The sequence below is a fragment of the Tetrao urogallus genome, assembly GCF_951394365.1.
Source record: "Tetrao urogallus genome assembly, chromosome: 11".
NCBI lineage: Eukaryota > Metazoa > Chordata > Aves > Galliformes > Phasianidae > Tetrao > Tetrao urogallus.
In genome coordinates, this window is record NC_136824.1 from 7,579,601 (window position 1) to 7,598,604 (window position 19,004).

The 19,004-nt window shown below is 45.4% G+C and overlaps 1 protein-coding gene across 1 annotated transcript; it reads left to right on the plus strand.

The window, feature by feature from the left end:
* Positions 1-1,667: 1,667 nt before the first annotated feature.
* TICRR (TOPBP1 interacting checkpoint and replication regulator) lies at positions 1,668-17,924 on the plus strand (the record flags this gene model as incomplete). The annotated part of the gene is made up of 22 exons (XM_079540884.1): positions 1,668-2,294; positions 2,956-3,235; positions 3,801-4,033; positions 4,245-4,488; positions 5,003-5,135; positions 5,389-5,525; positions 6,200-6,409; positions 6,711-6,859; positions 7,612-7,706; positions 8,014-8,107; positions 8,256-8,335; positions 8,619-8,861; positions 9,458-9,554; positions 9,718-9,790; positions 10,585-10,725; positions 11,211-11,301; positions 11,798-11,859; positions 12,494-12,649; positions 13,373-13,521; positions 13,727-15,998; positions 17,362-17,475; positions 17,806-17,924. 22 exons carry the CDS (start codon positions 1,668-1,670, stop codon positions 17,922-17,924), a joined length of 5,799 nt encoding a protein of 1,932 aa, XP_079397010.1.
* Between the last annotated feature and the right edge of the window lie 1,080 nt (positions 17,925-19,004).

Sequence of the window (19,004 nt, forward strand, 5' to 3'; positions counted from 1 at the left end):
AGCGAGAGCCCAATGGCTCTGCTGGAAAGAGAAGTCAGTGGTGTCCTTGGGGAGAGGGCAGAGAGGGCGAACGATCCAGCGAGCAGCAGGGCAGTGAGACGGAGTGGTGTGAGCAGCTCCAGCTGCCAAACAAGCAGGTTCCCTGGGGCTCAGCTATCTCCTGTGGCTTTCCTGAGAGCTGGAGCAAACACCTGGAGCGGGAAGGGAGGGAGCAGCACAGGGAGAAGGGAGGTGGCAGTCACCAGAGCAGGGCTGCAGGGTGCCACACTGGGAACTGCCACGCTGTGTTTCTGACTGTGTTTCTGGTCCCAGGCAGCCCACGGTAAGGCGGTTTCGGTCACACTGTGCTGAGTGTCCTGGAGGCTGCTGCGACGGATGCCAGCTGCCAATAGTGGCAGCGACGGCTCAAAAGCTCTTTGTCAGGGCTGGCACATGCTAGTGATGTATGGGGCTGAGAGCAGCCCCAGCACGGCTCCTGGCCCACAGGACAGGACTTGGGCAAGCCAAGAAATGGCTCTGATGCCAGCAAGGGAGCGCTGGGGCGGGAGCCAGGCCGGGTACCCTGGGCTGCCCACCTAGCGTCCTTCCTTGCTCTCAGTGGGACAGCCCCAGCCCTGTTCCAACTCATTAACACTGCTCACAAATTTGGAACCCACATGAAGGCCTGTTTTAATTCTGCAGCATTCAGTGCTTAGGATCGATCACAAAGCAGCACCCCCAAACAGAAACGCATTATTTATGTGTGGCTGTTCACAGATCGGTCCTTGCAGTTTCTAATCGGTTCCACTTTGCTGGGCTCGTGTGTTACGGGTAGAAGAGACCAGATTTGACACGGACAGCTGCTGTCTGGTTACCACCATACCCACAGTTTGGTGCGTGACCAGCCCTGAAAGAACCTAGAGGTCACTTACAGGATGCTTCCTAGGCCACTTATGGGGTACATTATCTCATGTGCGGCAAACCTGTGCCTAAATTGCCGTTTTTTCACTCACATTTGTGATCAGTTGTCTATATTTCCCTGTCCTTGGCAGACTTCGAACTCCCCTCTCTCAGGCTGTGAACCCGAGGTTTCTGTTTTTTTCTCCTCAGCCGACCGCTCCTGTTGCTTTATAACAGGCGCTGGTTCTGGGCGGGCTGCTCGAGCCGGGGCTGCAGGCGGGCACCGCGAAGCTCCCATCGCCCCCCGAGGGCTCAGCAGCCAAATCTGCCCGAGAGGAGGTGACAACAGTGACGTCACGGTCACGCGCTCCCTCCCACCTTTAAATTTTAAATTTGCAGCAGCGACCAATCAGCTCGCTCGCACCACTGGCCCCACCCCCCTCCTCAATGCGTCACGGACAGCGGCCAATGGAACGCCACGCTCCACCCCGCTGCGAACGGCCGCTGGCCAACGGGCGGAGAACTCCCCTCCAATGGCCGCCCTCGCTCCGCTCTTCTGCTCCGCCCTCAGCTGGTGGCGAACGGCGCGGGCGCCTCACCGCGCAAGCGCGCTCTCCCCACGCTGCGTCAGCGGTCCAATGAGAAACGAGGAGCGGAGGGGGTGGGCTCGAGGCGGCGGCCAATGAGAGCGCGTGGTGAGAGCGCGCGAGCGGTTGGAGAGGATGATGGCGGCGGTGGGCGCGTAGGGGTGGCCGCTCCGTGAGCGGCTGCGGGCGGGCCGGCCCGCTATGGCGTGCTCACCCAGCGCCGTGTTCTTGTTGGACACCGCCAGCCCGGGGCGGCGGGAGCGGCTGCAGCTGTGCGCCCTGCGCATCCTCAACCACCTGTGCTGCCGCTTCGGCCTGCCCCGCCTGCGCTGGGCCTACCGCTTCTTCGACTCCCTCGGGGGTCGCGGCGGGGCCTCGCGGGGCGGCGGCTTCCGTCCTCCGGCACCCCGGGCCTGGGCGCGCTTCGAGGAGGAGCTGGCGGAACGGCTGGGAGCTCGGGGCTCCGCCGCGCTGCCCGGCCCGGCGACCCGCCTCGCCCTCACGCACAGCGGCCTGAAGGAAACTCTCCTCGACTTCCAATGGGACCGCCCCGAAATCGCGTCCCCCGCCAAAGCGCCCCGCGGGAGCGGCGGGGCTGGCGGGGAGCTTTCCCCGAGCGACGGCTTCATGAACGCCGTGTTCCTCTTCTCGCCGTGTCCCCGCTCCAGCCGGGAGCTGCGGCAGTTCGTGTCCGGAGGCGGCGCGGCCCCCGCGGGGCCCCCCACACTGCTGGAGGTGGCCGAGAAGCTGCTGCCCCGCAGCGTCCGCGAGCTGCTGGCCGAGCAGAGGATCACGCTGTACTGGGTGGACACCGCCGAGAGCTCGCAGGTGAGGAGCGAAGGGAGCGCGGCTCTGCGTTGTGGTGCCGATAGGCGTTTGTGTGCCGTCCTCCCGTTGGTTCTCAGTTGAGTGAGGGAGGTGTGAAGGGTCTTCGCTTACTGCTGAGTGATTCTGTTCTGCGCGAGGCTGAAAACGAGGAGCGATGATCCCTGTGGAGGTTGAGCTGTGTCAGCAGTTTATTGATGGGCTGTTTTGTGCTTGGAGTTGGGTGGAAGTTACAGGTATCCAGAGTGGCAGCCCAACAGTTCGAGTACCGTAATGCTAAATTAAAAAGCCCACGCTTGAAAATACTGTTTACACCTTAATTCAGTGGCAGTTTTACCTCTGTTGGATTCCTGAGAAAGTTCAAGTCCCTGAAAATACTTGGAAGATGCTGCATTGAGGTACTCTGTATGGATTTCTTACGCTGGTTCTTCTAAAATGATGCAGTGCAGTCCTTGTTGGTTGTTTGTATGGATGTAATCTCACTGTTATCATTAGAATCATAGAATCAGAAGGGTCATTTAAAGATCTAGTCTACTTCTCCTGTAATAAACAGCTCAGGTGCTCAGAGCCCAGTCTGGCCTGATCTTGAATGTTTCCAGGGGTGGAACATCCACTGCCTCTTCGGGCAGCGTTAACTCGAGGCTTTTCTGTGTCTTCATTTCAGCTGATTAAATCCCCAGATCACGATGGATACTGGATAATGCTCCAACTGCTCCAGCAAATAGGAGGCACCATTTTGCCATCTGAAACCTTAGTGCAACGTCCAAGTCACCACAGGGCAGACCTTGCTGATGTCTTTCTCAGAGACTCCCCACTGCCACAGACTGTGCCATGGACAACACTTCTGCCATTGGACTCAGCCTTAAACAGTTTGTTTTCAAAGCCCCCTGTATTTCGTGCAGTGTTCCCCCAACAAGAAGGGACGTTATTTCTCAGCATGCCTGGTAATCTTTCTTCTTTTTCTAAGACAATATAATTGGTCTGTGATGCAGAGTTCTTGATGAGCTTCTGTTGTGAAGAGTATGTATGGCAGAAACTTCAGGTATTTAAAGACCTGTTTTTTTTATTATGATTAACAAAGTTATCGAGGTGCTCTAATTGCTTTGATACGAGAGTTATTGGTCTGCATTCCTCGTCTGCTCTCTATGTACCCAGACTTTGGGAAATCTTAGGAGTCTGATGAGCTCTTTGCACACACCTCTATAGTGTGGGTCCAGCACTCTTTTACATGCTTATTTCAGTGTCTTCAATATGGTTGAACTAAAGAAACTAATTGAAAGGCCTGTCAAAAGAAACAGATTACCTTTAAAGCAACATGTTGTGTGCATCTGCTCTTTCTTTAGTAGGCCCTTTCTGCACTCTTCTCTTTCGTGAGAGAAGCTGCAGGGAACTCGCTGTGGAGCTGTGTGATGTTGCAATTCATCTTCCTTGCATTGAAGTTCTCTTCACGTAGATGAGAAATACATTTTATACTGCTCTAGACTTACATTTTATTTTACCCTTACACAGAAGGAAAGAAGGAAAGCTGTGCTGTGATTCTGGAACCTCTAGCCATGAGCCAAAGACAACTGCATTGTCCGCTCAACATCATCCTGAAAGGCAGCACGATGAGCTGGAACTGGATGCAGGCTGTCAGCTTTCTCACAGAGAGCTGGATACTGAGAAGCTCTGAGACTGAATGCACAGAGCAGAACTGGTTCCATCAGCTGCTACGGAATCTAGTGATGAAAGAACTGCACATGGTAAATCTTTCTCTTTGCCATCAGCTAGTAGCTAGTTCTAAATGAACCGTGTCAGGAAAGGTGACAGTCTCACACGTCGTATCATAAAGACAATAGCAGTGGTATTTGTTATGCAGCAAGTTGGTCATTTGGAGCTAAAATTAGAACATCCATCTAATTAAGTCTCTGTATATTTCTAGAAAATGTAGATACATTTTCTTTTTGAATGTAGATTGCTGAAGTGTCTCAAGCTAAATCTTCGTGCCCCTGCACTGCTGTTTTATCACCGCTCTCTGAGAGCGCTGCTGTCCTCGCTCTGCTCTGTGCTGAGAAGACAGCTGAAGTTCAGCGGTGCAACCTTGAGGGAGCTGTAGTGGAGACCTCTTCCCAGGATGGTGCTCTGCACCTCCCGGACGTTGTACAGAGTGTGTTGAGTGAAATCGACATGGCAGTGGAAGACTCTCTGGCTACTACAGGTAGGTGTTAGGAAATGCAAAGCAAGTCTTCTGTTCATCTCTAGATCTAATTTGGGGTGGAAGACTCTGGTGCTTATGAGTTCCTTCATGAGTTATGAGTTCCTTAATGAGGAGTCTCATTTCCTGGGGCTTGTTTTTTTGTGGCTCAGGCTTTGCTATGCAGAAGTCTGCTCTGATGTACTTTACAGTTTTATTGACAGTGTTAGTTTTTATTGGCTTACAGGTAAAGCACAGCTGCACATGCATGGGTGCAGGCTTTTATAATGAGGGTTCCTAAAAACTGTCATGTGGATCATCCCTGGCCAGTCAAATCTTTACAAGTGCTTTCAAGATAACTGCATTTGGCTCACCTGTTTTGTGTTGTTGTGAATCTTATGAGTTTCTAAGCCTGGCGAGTAAACTGCCCCTCCATGAGCAGAGCTTTGGGAACTGCTGCCTTAGAGCCTTTGTGAAGGCCAAGCTTTCTTCCATTTCATTTAGAGCTTTGTTCTGATATTTTTATTTCTCTATTCAGAAGAAAGTCCTATGCCAGAGTGGGTCCAACGAGAGCTGTGCAGTACGGGGGGCTGGCACCCTTCAGTGCTTGAAGCGTGGTATTCTTCTTCAAATGCTTGTGGAGCCAGCTCAGATCTGATGGATTCATTCAGGTACTTTTCTGAAACAATGCTATGCTTCTTTTCACTTTGGTGCAGTCCTTTTAAGATTGCTTTGTTTTTCCTCAGTGTTTCCTAGGTAAGGCTTTTAGGCTTTAGAAGAATACTGGCATATGTTACTTGTGGTATAGAATTGTTTTTCCTACTGCTTGGATGTAGGAAAAACAGGTCCTGTGGAGTAAGGACAAGTAGTGTGCTTTCTTCTCCATTGCTTTTCATACCTGTATTGACTTGTCCTTGTCTGCAGACTCCTGCAGGTTCCATGTACTAATGTGAAGGATGATGCAGACCAATCTGAAGTGGAACTTTCAGAAAGCCTGTCTGAGCTGTACCAAAGAAAATCAAGAGAAATATCTGCTGGAGCAGGAAATAACAAAAAAAGACGTATGTACAGTGTGGGGTTGTGTGCATTTTGTCCAGGAATGATGATAGAGAAGCCTTAGTGCATAAACCGTAGTGCTCTGTGCTCAGGATCTCGAGTAGTGGCATGCTTTAGGTTTTTTCTCCATTTTAAAGGCAGCGTAACTTACATACCAGTATTACTGTTCAGAACAATCCAACTGACTCCTAAATGCAGGGTGCTCAGTGACTGGCAGATCTGTGAAGAGAGCAGAGAGCAGAGCTCTGCAGTTTCACTGGTTCTTGGAACAGACCGCTGCAACTTCTGAATGTTGGAACACCTCTACTTCATTTGAAAGTGGAGAAATTTCAAATAAGAGTTTCATTGCTTTTTAATGTACAAACCAAAGGTGCATATTAACTCATCTGATGTATACTTAAGTCAGCACAAGATTTCTTTCCTATATATACAGCTGCTGCTTCTACTTCATAAGCAGGGCAAAAGCCTTTATCTGCTTTTGGCTTTAAGAACTTGCTGCCTCCTGTGCTGCTTGTACATCTGTTTTATGGAGAAATAAACACCTTCTAGAGTGTGTTCTTAACTATTGATTACTTATCTTGCTTGACTGCAGTGCAGAATTCTATGTTGTGTTCTATCTTGATAGAATAGTTCCTACCCCACCCAGTGTGTCTGAAATTCCCTTCTCGTGGTGTTACAGGTGGGGTTCCTCGGACTCCAGTCAGGCAGAAGATGAAGACCATGTCCAGATCCTTGCAGATGCTCAACGTAGCAAGGTTGAATGTAAAAGCACAGAAGTTTCAACCTGATGGTATGCCAGCAGTGAGCGAGAAGGTTCCACAGAAGCTTCCAGCAAAAAGATTGGATGAGAAGTTGGAAGGGAAGGAAAAGGCACTTAAAACATCAGTAGGTGTGTACTGACTTACCCTTTATTCTGATGTGGGGTAAGGCTTGTCCTTGCAACTGCCCCGGGCTGGTGTGGTGAGCAGTGAGACATTACAGTAACCTAGAGGGTTGGTGGAATGCTTGGATCTGAAGTTTCTATTTGTTCTGGAGTGAAGACCACTTCTGTTAGTGTTCTGAGCCTTGCATGTGTGTTTGCATCATGACCTCTATTCCGTTCTTCAGCTGAAGTGAGTTGGTTTATTTTTTTTCTACCAGTAATGTGTGGTAAGCTGATATTTGGTTGACGTGGACCATTTCCCTTTCAGACTTGAAAACTGAAGAGGAGCTGCAGTCTCACTTAATTAGGAGCTATCAGAAGGTGGTTGCTGAGGAAGTGCTTTCATCTGTGTGTGCACAGAATATGATCGTGGCCATTAAAAGGTTCTTGAAAATACAGGATACCAAAGAGAAAGAGGTAGGTAAGAACACGTGAGCAGAGCTGTTACTGGTTTGAGTATGAAGCAGCAAGGTCTTTAAAACTACTTTTCCTTCAATGTAAGTTATTTATGTGCACACTTGGTGAAAACCACAGCAAGTTGTTCTATCTGTGCTGAATAGAAAGAAGACTGTAGAAAATAAAATACTGTAGAAAGTATGAATAAAGAACACAGGATAATCCATTTCAGCTAGTAGTTTACACCTCTGTGTAACACATTGAAACAGATTTTTTTCCCCGTACATTGACCTCCATCTGGATTTTAATTTCATTTAAAGACAGTGTTTTCAAAAAAAGAAAATTCTTAGAAGACAACTCTTAAAATATGGTGTCTGTTTTTGCTTTTCATGGTTCATCTAGGCAGGTTAATTCTCCAAGGGAGAGAAATAGTCGAAAGTATTTCAGTTTGAGTAGTGTTATGGATTGTAGCTGGCTTAAGCTAGAATTGGTAAGATTGTCACTAGTCAAAGCAAGTGCTTTCAGAGACAGATCCATAGGTACTGAGGCCTGAAGCTGCAAGCAACCCTGTGCCTCTTGTCATTAGGCTGTATGTTTTTCTACACCTTGCACTGTGATTTTACTACTGGAAGCAAGAGAGAATTCCTTCCTTGAAGGAAGAGAACAAAATTAAGTTGTTCTAAAAAGACTGGGAGAAGAGAGGGGTGGGAAGAACCTGTCCTGCATACAAGGAGCAGACTTGAAGTTTTTGCTCTAATTGTGTGTATCTGCAGGTCGCCTGCGTGGAAAAAGTCAGAAACCATCTCCTGAAGACAAGCAAGTTGCTCAGACAGCAGCATGGCTCAGAGAAGGAAACCAAAGTCAGAGAGTACGAGACACCCTACTTCCTTTAACTCCTGAGATGCAGTGGAGTTGGTTGCACTTCTCAGTGGTAGCTTTTTTGTGCAAGTGAAAATACTTACGGTGGTGAAATAGAAACGTTAAATGCAAATACACGTACGTTATATGATAAGCATTGCAGCCTAAATGTAAAATGTGGCATCTCTCCTGCTGCCAAAAGAAGTGCTAACCAAATTATGCTGTCCAGACCTTACTGCTTTATGAGCAATTGTTTTGGGGTAAATACCCTGTTCCCACCAGGAAACTGGGCAGTAAATGACTGCTTCTTTTCTAAGGTGTCGACTTCAGGTTTTTTTGCGGCTTGAGTTGTGTCTTCAGTGCCCTTCATTGCAAAACAACGCTGATGAAATGGAGCAACTGTTAGAAGAGGCAAGTATACTATAGAGAGCAGGAATATAGACCCAGGACTTGTAATTTTCCCCTGAATCTATTGTGACATTCTATGTTCCTTGCTAAAAACGTGGTGTTGACAACTGTTACACCTTAATCCTTTTTCCCACTTGACGTTCTCTTCCAGATGACGGATATGCTGCGCATTTTATGTCTGACTGAAGACCCAGGGTACCTTACGAAGTTCTTAGAGGAAATACTGGAATTGTAAGTTCTTTGGGGTGCCTTGAGTGTTACTGGGGACTGTGGGTTTTGTCGCATATCTTTTTTGAGAGAACAGCAATGTACAGATTTGATTTGGTGTGTTATTGTGATGTTGAGGGTTTAAGCTATTGTTTGCTGCTAAATGTAGCTAATGAGCAAGTAAACTAATAATGCTTTGTGTTTTGAACTGATGGTTAAAAACAAAGCTTTGGTTCAAGCCTTGGGGCTGTTAGTGTTGACTGTTTTGTTGGTGATTGTATTTGATGTGGGTTCTCTGATGTTCTAGGTATATGAATTCTATACCAAAGACCCTTGGAGATCTTTACTACAGTCTGGGTACACAAATACCCCCAAAGCTGGCTGCAGTCCTGCCTTCAGACTTCTTCAGTGATGATTCAATGACTGCGGATAGCAAATCTCCAGGCCTTCCACCATCTCTATCATCTGTCCTAACTCCCACTGCTGTTTGCCTACTCAGTGAGAGTGATCAGCTGGAGGAACTGCGCACTCGATCTGCCCAAAAGAGAAAGTAATAATCCCAAATAAGGGAGCCAGTTGGCTGTGATCTGACCTGTGTTGGTGGAGCTACCTGAACTATAGCTCAATCATTCTGATTTCTGTTGCTGAATAGATAGGGTGAGCGCATGCTTGCTGAGAACTCTGAGCCTGAGGAGCATAGAAAGGACTCCAGTTTTTCACATTAATTGCTTATTGTTACTGTGTGCTTATCGTTAGTGTGAACTTGGTGAGTTCTGTGTGTCTGCTCTATGCATTAATAGAGTTTGTAAGTCTTCTGTAAGAGGAAGAAGATGTTCCAGTATGCATGAAGTGACCCTGTATCACTGAAGTTAAGACTGAGATTTGCTGTGGACCTCTGTGGTGGGGATCCTGTGTTCATTTCTGCAAACTATGAGATGAGTTTTAATACCAACCTTAAAGTTAGCTACAGCTGTTTATATTGCAGATGAGTTGTAATGTAGGCGAGGTACTGCCACAGAGAATTTGCAGTCTGAGTTCAGGTTAAGATTTTCTGTCTCTGGAGTCGAGCCGGTGTTGAATCGTCAGTGAGATTGATAACTCCATTTCTGATCTTATTTTAACTGAATCTTTGTGTAACTTCTAAAGGAATAATGTATTAGCCAGACACAGGAGCATGACAGAAGCATCGCAGAACTTGCGTCAGATTGAGATTCCCAAGATAGACAAGAATCTCATCAGAAAGGTAAAACTCTCCCAGAAGCACTGTGGGTGGGTTGCTCATGCAGGGGTGTAGCAGTGCTGTGAAGTGACACGAGTGCAAAAAGAGATCTCGCTTTGTAACTCAGTAGGCATATAAGAACTACTGAGGAGTCTAATTTAATTATCACTGCTCTTTTTATTTCTAGGAGAGCTCACGTTCTTACCTTGCTACTGAGAAATCCCAACCAATGCCTTTGCTGCAGAAAGAAGCAGTGCAAGGTATATTGACTTCTGGCTTTTCTGTGGAAAGAAAAGATGCGTGCCTTCAGCACGTTATCCTGTAAATCCCTGTAAATTTCAGTGAGCTGTGCTGCAATCATGCTGAAGCGTGCTGAAATATTGAAGGAAGTTTTGCTGAATTTTGAAAAAAAGCAAATAAAATTGAGGGTTAAAAAAGTAGTTGTTTTGTGTGCTTACACACAGCAAACTTGTGTCATGAAAAGAAAATGCCTCAGGTCTTCCTTGGTTCTTGCAATTATTTCCATCTATTGGAAAAAAAAATTGAAATTGATGACAGGAGTAAGCATTTACACCTGGAAACACATCTCTCCTCAGAATGTTTAAGAGAATTAAATCCTGTATGTGTTCCCTGAGCCCACGTGTACTTCATCTGGGTAGCATACTTTCTGCTGGGATGCCTGCTAATAGCATATTCCTGTAAAGAGTGAATAATATATGAACTTGTAGGAAGTCCAAGATAGATTTAGGGAAGGACACATTGTGGTAATAACTATTCCAATAATAATAAACTATATTCTAATAAACTATTATATTCTTATATTCTATATAAGATAAGAATATATAAGATCTATTCTTATAATTCTTATATTCTAATAAACTATTCCACCTCAAGACAAAAAAAAAAAAAAAAAAGCCAAAACAAACCCAAACAAGCAGCCCCTCCCAATGTGCCTAATTTTTGTGGGGTTTTTTTCCTACACTGGTATCTGATCCCTGATTGAAATATGTCTTTTTTTTTCCCTTTTAATTTCTTGTTTTCTCTCTTCACACAGAGGTTACGAAGGTAAGGAGGAACCTCTTCAATGAAGGGCTACGTTCACCATCCAAAAGAACTGCAAAGAAAATGCCCAGAAGTCAGTCAGTATCTGCTGTGGAAGGCTTAAGATACAAGTGCACTGATGAAGGGGCTAAAGGTAGGATGTGGCTTGCAGGTGTAGAACAGCTATAAGAGCTGCATTGATAACTAATTTGTGCATTGTTTTCAGTAAAGGAGAAAACATTTGGGATCACAGTTGTTACTGTATAGTGAACAGGATGGTTCTGAAACAGAAACCTACTTTAGTTAGAAGTTGATACGCCTCTCAAATGAAATGTTAAAAATAGTTACAGAAATGATGTGTGAATGAAGGATGAGGAATGAAAGTTACCTCAGTAGGCCTATTATGTCTGTCACATCAAAGTCAGTACCATGAATAAATAATACTGAAGGAGTAGGGGATATATTTCAGAGTCCAGTATGTATAGCTTGATTATAGCTTGTGAGTGCTGGGGGGCTGATACACATTGATTCTGTATTGGCAGGCATTCTTAAGCTGAAACCCATGTGAAACTACTTGTTCTAACTGCTTTATAATTATGTGCTGTTATATCCATTGCTTCCATTGCTTCTGTTCTCAAGATCATCACAAGTTACTGACCAAGAGAGTTGCAGAAACACCACTACATAAACAGGTCTCCAGGAGACTGCTGCATAAGCAGATTAAAGGCCGGTGAGTAAGCTCTTAATTTCTTCAATAAGTGCTGGATGTTTAATTAATGGCTATGAGCATGAGAACCAGCTCTCCTTTCTGTGGTCAAAGTGTTGTTTTCACCTAAGGTAGCAAAGAGAATTGGTGGAGGCATGTCCTATTGTATGGCTGTGGGGAAAATCTGCTTGCTTCACTGTGTGTCCAAGTACTTTAATTCCTGCAGCAAGGTGCTGTTTAGGTTTAGTTTCTGCTTTAAGGACCTCCAAAGAGAAGGCCTGTGCTGGAATCTGTGCAGTTCAGACTAAAACTTGTGTTTACTTCCATTTAAAACTGTTACTTCTAATACAGCTAGAAAGACCATAGTATGAACTTTACCTTCTATTATGCTAATTGCTGAGAGTACCTCACAGAGCAATATGTTGCTGTAGAATATGGTTCTGCTTCTCAGTTTTCATGGTAAATTTTGTTTTTGTAAATGTGGATGGTTTGATGAGTCAGCATTGTGTTGTTTCTTAAGGTCGTCTGATCCAGGCTGTGAGACTGGTGTTGTAGAAGAGTCTCCAGAAAAAGCCATAAGTGGTAAGCACTAATAGGGTGTTCTTGCTGTGTTGAAGCACTCAAAGCACATTCATCCCATGAGCTACAATTTAGATAATGCACAAATAGGCAATATAACATTACTATTGGTGGAGCACAACATCCCCAGTTATCTAAAGGATGGGTATCAAGAGGATAGGGCCAGGCTGGGCCCTAATAATGCTCTGATTTGTGTTGTAACAAGCAAGTGTTCTGCAAAAAAGTTGGCTGCTGCTGTTTCTTATGTGCAGGAAGGAAGAAGAGGAAGAGTATAGTTGGGTAAATAGGAAAGTAAGTCTCTAGTAAAAAGAGACAGGAGAACTAATTTTGTAACCTGGATGCTACTTGAACCAAATATGGATTTTTCTAGTATTCCTTCTGGTGTCATTGCTGGAGGGGAAGGGAAGTAATCATGATTTAGAGGACAGAGTGCTGTGATTTGGAAGGAGGCTTGCATGCATTAGCATTCCAAAGCCCCTGAAAGCTGAATCTTTTCACACAAATGCCTCAGTATGTGAGATGTTAAGCGTACAAAAGCTGCTGCTTAGAGTGTGCCTTTTTCCACTGTGATCTGTTCCTAAAGATGTCCCCATCACTGAAGGAGAAAGAAGGCTCAGTCTGTCATATTACATTTCAGAAGCAGGTTTAAGAAGAAGTCCTCGCATCAGACAGCTGACTTTGAATAGGACCCACTCTGGTGTTTTCTATTCTGCTGCACAGTCCAGCTCACAGAATTCACAGCAAGTCCACTGGGGACAAGAGGAAGAGAGCTGTACTCAGCAGGATGTAGCAGGTACCAAATGGATTTTGAGTAGGCTTATATTGCTGCTTTGAAAAGCTGACCTGGATACCTCTAAGTTTGATTTGATTTGGCTCTACAACAGACTGTGAGGAGCTAAGAGCTATTATGTAATGTCATCTTTAGGCAGGATTAGTAATATTTGAATTGAGTAATATTAGTATTGAGAATTAGTATTTGAATTGAGAATCTGAATTTGGAGGATGGAATGGCAGCTTTCTCTATAACGAATAATATACTGCCAACTTAAGAAACTAGTCAGGCCTGTCTAACAGAACATCACTGATTGTCAGTCTGCATTCCTTAAATGCAGTGCAATCCCTGTAAAATGTGGGACAGAAATCCTAAAGCTACCTTCAGTCTCTTCTGGCAGCATAAAGCAATGACTGATGGCATCTTTGCAGGCTTTCTCTGTAGGATTTATCAGCTATACATGGTGACACTTAGTTCTTTATATCATATCTACTAGGATCCTTAGTCATGAACCAAATTTTTCTGATGCTATGAGCTATAAACAGAATAGGAAGCTGAGCTATCTAGGTTGTTTTTTTCCCTCTAGAGCACTCCTGCTATGGATGATTATTAGATTGGGAAATAATTCTACTGAATCTTAAACATCAAGCAAAAAAAACCTGCTAGGGCTGTGAGAAGCTACCTGTCCTTACACTGTGAAGTGATTGAGACAATTGTTTGAATTGTACCATTCCACTTTTCTAGGTGCCAGGCTGCATTCTGGGTGTCCAACTCCCAAGAGATTTTTTTTTGGTGCAGTCATTGATGCGTGTAGTCCTGCAGTGAAGCATTCACCTGGAAGGAGGAGAACAAGAAAAGATTCCTTGAACTTAGAAGAGCTGACTAGCTGTCAGGTAGAGACAAACGCTGGCTTCTCTCTCTTTCTTCAATCTGTTTATTCTATTAATGTTTAGTGGGACTTACATGTCTTAAACTTAGTGCTTCTGCAAGTCTAACAAAACAGTTTAGTTTTTATTCACTTCTCAAGATTTGGAAGAATAAATAACAGTACTGGAGCAGAACAAGCTTAATTCTTTTTTATTTTTCTCCTCTCTGTAGACTCCTAGAAAAACACCTCGTAAGTCTGCACAGAAACTGCTGAGTTCTGCCAGCAAACCGCCGAGGAGATCACCTCGTTTTCTTCACAGGACACCACAAAAGGTGGAGAAGATTCCCAGCAAAAGTCCAGCTGCTAAGCAGACTGTAGCTAAGTGTTTGGGAAAGTACTTTTCTCATCCTGTACAAAGGATCAGGTCACCGTCTGCGTTAACAGAAGGCAAAAAAGCTTGCTTACTGCAAGTAACTAACGACTGTTCTCCAGCTGAAAAACTGTTATCTCCCTACAAAGATACTGGTTTACAGATGCCAGAACACAATGAAATATTGAGCACTGTGAATCCTTTATTACCTCTGCAAGACTCAACTCCAGCTGCTGCTTCCTTACCTGACACCCAGAAAAGCATTTTTGCAGAACTGCGAACTCCAAGACGTTCCTTGAGATCCGTCTTCAAATCAGTGTCTCCAGTTGGTGCTCGGAGGGAAATCCTTCCAAGAGAAACTGAGATGCAGCCAGAACTGGCGTCTGAAGCCATGGAAAGTACTCCCAGGAAAGCTGAAGATTCAGGTTCAAAACTCTCAACCAGCCCGCTGAGTGATGTAGAAATGTCTCAGCTCACCATGAAACTGGAATCTCCCTTCAGTTCTCCTTTCTCTGAAAAAGCTACAGATGTTTTAGCAATCAGCTCTCCTTCCCACACAGAGACTAAGGAGTCTGACAGGGAATTTAACATGCCTGAAAAATCTCTTCTGAAATCTCCAGGTGTCAGTGGCTCTTTGCTGGAGTCCCCCCTTAACACTTCCAAGCAGGCCAAAGGTGAACCAAATTCTGGAGGGAAGAGCCAAAAACGGGTGTGTGAAACACCTTCCACAAGTAAGGACAGTCATCACAGTAGCAGTGATAATTCTTGTTCAGGAAGCCTCCAGTTCTGTAAATCCCAAGTTCCTGAAAATATCCATGTAGTGGAGAATAAACAAATGGATGCAGTGGCTCAAAACTCTTCTCCGACGAAAGAAAACTTGGAAAAGCATTCCTCTCCAGAGCTGTCTGCTGGAGAACACATGCTGGATGCTGAGATGGAATGTGAGCCATCGAGTAAGGAGGGCAACTCCGGTGTAAGCACCTGTGACTCCTTCTTAAGCAGTTCTCGAACAAGCATCGATGAATTGGAACCAGAAACTCTGCAGAAAGAAGAATGTACAGGGAGAAAGGCACCGAGTCTTAAGAGACACTCCAGATCTGCCCGCAGTGCCTCGCGTCGCCTGCCTCAGTCAGCTCCTGCCTATTCCTTACGCTGTACTGCAGACAGGAGGCAACGGGAGGCTGCAGCGCGGATGGGAAATCCAGAGCTTCCAGCCAAGTTCTCAACTCCTAAACTTCGCTGCCAGCAGCCTTCTGAGAGCTCAACGACTTACGAAGTTGAGCTTGAAATGCAAGCTTCAGGCCTGCCCAAACTTCGCTTTAAGAAAATTGGGTCTTGCTCAGCATTAGATGTTCGATCTGAAGCAAATGTTAGCAAACCCAAGGGAGGGGAAAGCCCTTTTGGTGATCTTGCTATGACCTGGTGCAGCAAACATCCAGGAAAACTAGCAGCTGCCTGTGTTTCACCCTCCTGCTTTCGCTCTTTCCACGGTACACCTGGGAAGGGTGGAGGGCAGACCTACATATGTCAGTCGTACACCCCGACAAGCTGTGCTTCTAACACCACTTCCCCGTCCCCCTTGGAAGCAGAAGTTCCCTTGACTCCTCCAAAGCTGAAGGGGAAGACAACTCCTGATGCTATTAAGGACTGGCCTCGGAGAAAGAGAGCAGCAAGCAGCACTGCTAATAGTAGCTGTGGTCAAAGTGAGAAAAATGCAGATGAAGCAATGGCAACAAGCAGAGAAGGAAAACTGAAGGACTTGGAGAACTGCAGTAGCAAAGTAACGTGTGGTTTTGGAGAGTTTGGACTGGAGGGGATTTACAGACTGCAGGATCAAGTGTCTCCTAATGACACAGAACCCAGAGATGAAGAGAGATCTGCCACGGGGGCTTCTGGCTTGACATCTCGTAAGCGAGTCTTTACCCATCTATCACCAGAGAAGGAGAATCATGAGGCCAAAAGAGCTTGCACTGCTAAGTGCAACATGGTTCTCAGTGCCTTTTCCCCAGAAGAGGGCAACAGAAACAAAGCAAGGACAGACTCGGTACTTCCTGAGAAGCCCAGAGCGTGTTTGCTTCTAACTCCTGTGCGGCACATTTGCATAGGGGATGATGATGTCTTCCCTTTGTCAGGTAATTAAGTGGAACAAGTGACACTACTGAAATTCGGAGTGGGGAGAAAAAAAAAGACAACTGTTTTGTCTGACTGTCTGAGGGAGGCTAAGATGGAAGGGGAGAGTGGGTTGCAAATGGAATGTAAGCTAATTATGTGGAGAGGCAGATCAGGTGTGAGGAGTTCTGCTATTGTCATCACCTGTGAGCATTTAATCAGTGGAGTAATAATTAAGAGGCTACAAACAGGGAAGAGTGGGAGGCTGGAAGAATTGAAATATTAAGAACTTGGTTTTGTTTAAGGGAGGATCTCTGTTACAACCAAATACTATCTGTAGGAGGAAATAATGGAAACTTGAATGGGGGAAAAAGATGCTGTAAGGTAACTGCAGTGCTCAGGATGGAATGGAAACCATGACTTAAGGGACTGGCAGCACTACACTGCAGTATGTTTTGAAAGTTAGACTGGGCAGCAGATTTGAGTTTACGTGGATATTCTTGGCTGTTTCTGCCCTGTTTCTATCCCTCACTGAATACAGCTGTCTCAAGTCTAAAGCCTCAGCTTCTTCAGTGTAGATCAGCACCTTGGGGGTTGATGTTATATGATGATGGTATTGGTGCTCAGTTCTCCCCTGGGCCTGTGGCAGTGTAGCTGTTGAAAGCATGTATCAGAAACCTTTGCTCTGTAGCAGTGATATTGTATCAGGCGTTGAAGTTTAAGCAAGGTCTCTGCTTTTCGTTTGTGCCTGACCTTGATAAAGCTATCTCTTGGAGCAAGGCCCTGTGAATTTCAAATACTTCTAAATCAGTATTTATTGTCTAGAACAACCTTCAGCTTTACAGAGGACTATGGCAGATGGTGTTTTATAGTCATTGTGTGCCCTGAAGTGCCAGATCTCAGTGTCTTATCTCTTAGAAGAAAAGTTTTGTTCACAGAGGGCAGTGCCTTAGGTGTTACAACAGGTATCACCAAGAAAAAAATGAATGAACTTGCAGGCAACATTAGACCATATTCAGGGTGTGAAATAACAGCAGTGCTTAACCTCGAGTTGGTTCTGTAGAGGACCATCTGTACCTACAAACCTTATTTTTGCATTTACAGACTGGCTATAATGGTGATTTTTCATTCAGGACATTTGAGCTGTGAGCAATGATACGTTTAGTAAAAGTGGAGTGCTTGCCTACTAAGCTAAATCCTTCAAGAGCTATTGCAGACATCTTTTGGTGGCAGAAATGCACTGTGCTAGCCTGGACTATGCTGGGGATGAATACCAAGTATTGTGCTGATGGAAGCTTCGAGGCAGAGTAAGGGCTGTGTTTGAGACTTGACTGAAAGAGCTCTTGAGCTGTCAGTTTGCTGCAGTCTGTCACTGTGCTTCTCCAGGTGCCACCCCTCCAGTGAAGAGCTCGCTGTGTGCCAGCAGCCTCCTGGCACTGACGCAGTCTCCGCTGCTGTGTAAGGGACAGACGCCGCCATCTCGGAGAAAGGGTGTCCAAGGTAACCTCTGGTGCTGGAAGGAAGGGCTGGGCTGTGCTCTGCATGCCTACAACTAAGAGAACTAAAGCAGGCTGTGCTATGGGTTGTTCTTTATGCAGAAAGCGTGTGGGTGTATTTGCCATTGCTGTGTTGTACCGTGTCTATCTTGCATGCTTCCAACAAGCTTTGCGTGAGCTGGGAAGTTGAGGAGGGTGAGGCGTAAGCAATGAATCAAAGAGTAGCTTAACAAGAAGTGCAGCGTGCTGATCCTGTCTGTGTTGGTTTTCTTGGAGTCACTGGGAAGTGAGTTGTAATAAATTGTGGCTTTAATTTCATCTTTGCATTCTGTAGATGAGGAATCTGATGACCTTGAAGTTATTACCAATCAGGAGCTGTCTCCATTCCACAGCATGGCTTCCAGGAAGCGTTCCCTCAGCAGGACTTACTCACGGAAAAGGTTGCTGAGCTGAAGTCTGGAGCCAGAACACTATGGGAAGTACTGTGTTACGTGAGCTGAGCAGTATGGATTTTTACAAGGAACTCTTATTTGGTTCTGGCCTGGAGCTGTCTGCAGTGGTGTGAGATGGGATGGCAGTGGAAATAAGGACTACTCTAAATGTTTTAACTTGAATCGCAGCATCTCTCCACCCTTTCTGGCTCTTCTCCTGTGTATAGTTAGTAGTTGAGTTCTGCAGTGAAGGGTTCAATCCTGCTAGGTAAGGAGGGGGGATTGTCACTCTTCTACTTTACTTATAAAATAAACTGATGTGGATTCTCATGGTGTCACTTCATCAGAAATCTGGCTTGCTCATCCTGAATCCAGGCATGGCAATTCTGGAGCTTTTTGATTGGTTTTAAGGCCTTGAGGGGCTGATGGTGTCAAATGGAACTTGCTTTTCATGCAAAGGTATTTGCTTCATGGAAACCCTATTTGTTCAGAGAAGGAAAGCTGGCTGTTTCCTTCTTCAAGCGGAGGAATGGTGTCCTTAAGTGATAGGTGCACTTCTCTTATGAGCTTTGGGAAGTATTGAGCTCTAAGACTAATTATTTCTGAGAAAGTAGGATGAGTTTTCCCTTTCTCTACTGAATATCTCTGTAAAAAATAAAGGCTCTGATCTTAAATGTGCAGCTTAGCCAAACCTAGAGTGCTCAATAATGCTAAGTCCCTGTTTCAAGCACCAAAACCAGCCCTGCAGCCAAGATTAAGTGTGCAGGAAGGTGACTGTGCTTCAGATGCTGGCTCTTAGTGTGTTATGCCTAGAAGAGTAGTTGTGGTAGTGCTCATGATTTCAGCTGAAATCATGCGCCTGCTTCCCTCCCTCTTGCCCTCCTGAACGGGTACTTGGGCTTTTATTTCTTGTCCTGCAGGAGCAGAAAATGGTGCTGAACCAGGGCTGCTTTTATTCTGGATTTTTCAGGCACCTGTATTGCTGTCTGGAGGTGCTTTGCCTACTTACTGTAGGAAGCCTTCCACATTCCCTATGAGTGGAAGAAATGCTGTACTAGTAAATTACAAGCCTTTTCATGAGAAGGTATTTGTCCAGATTATT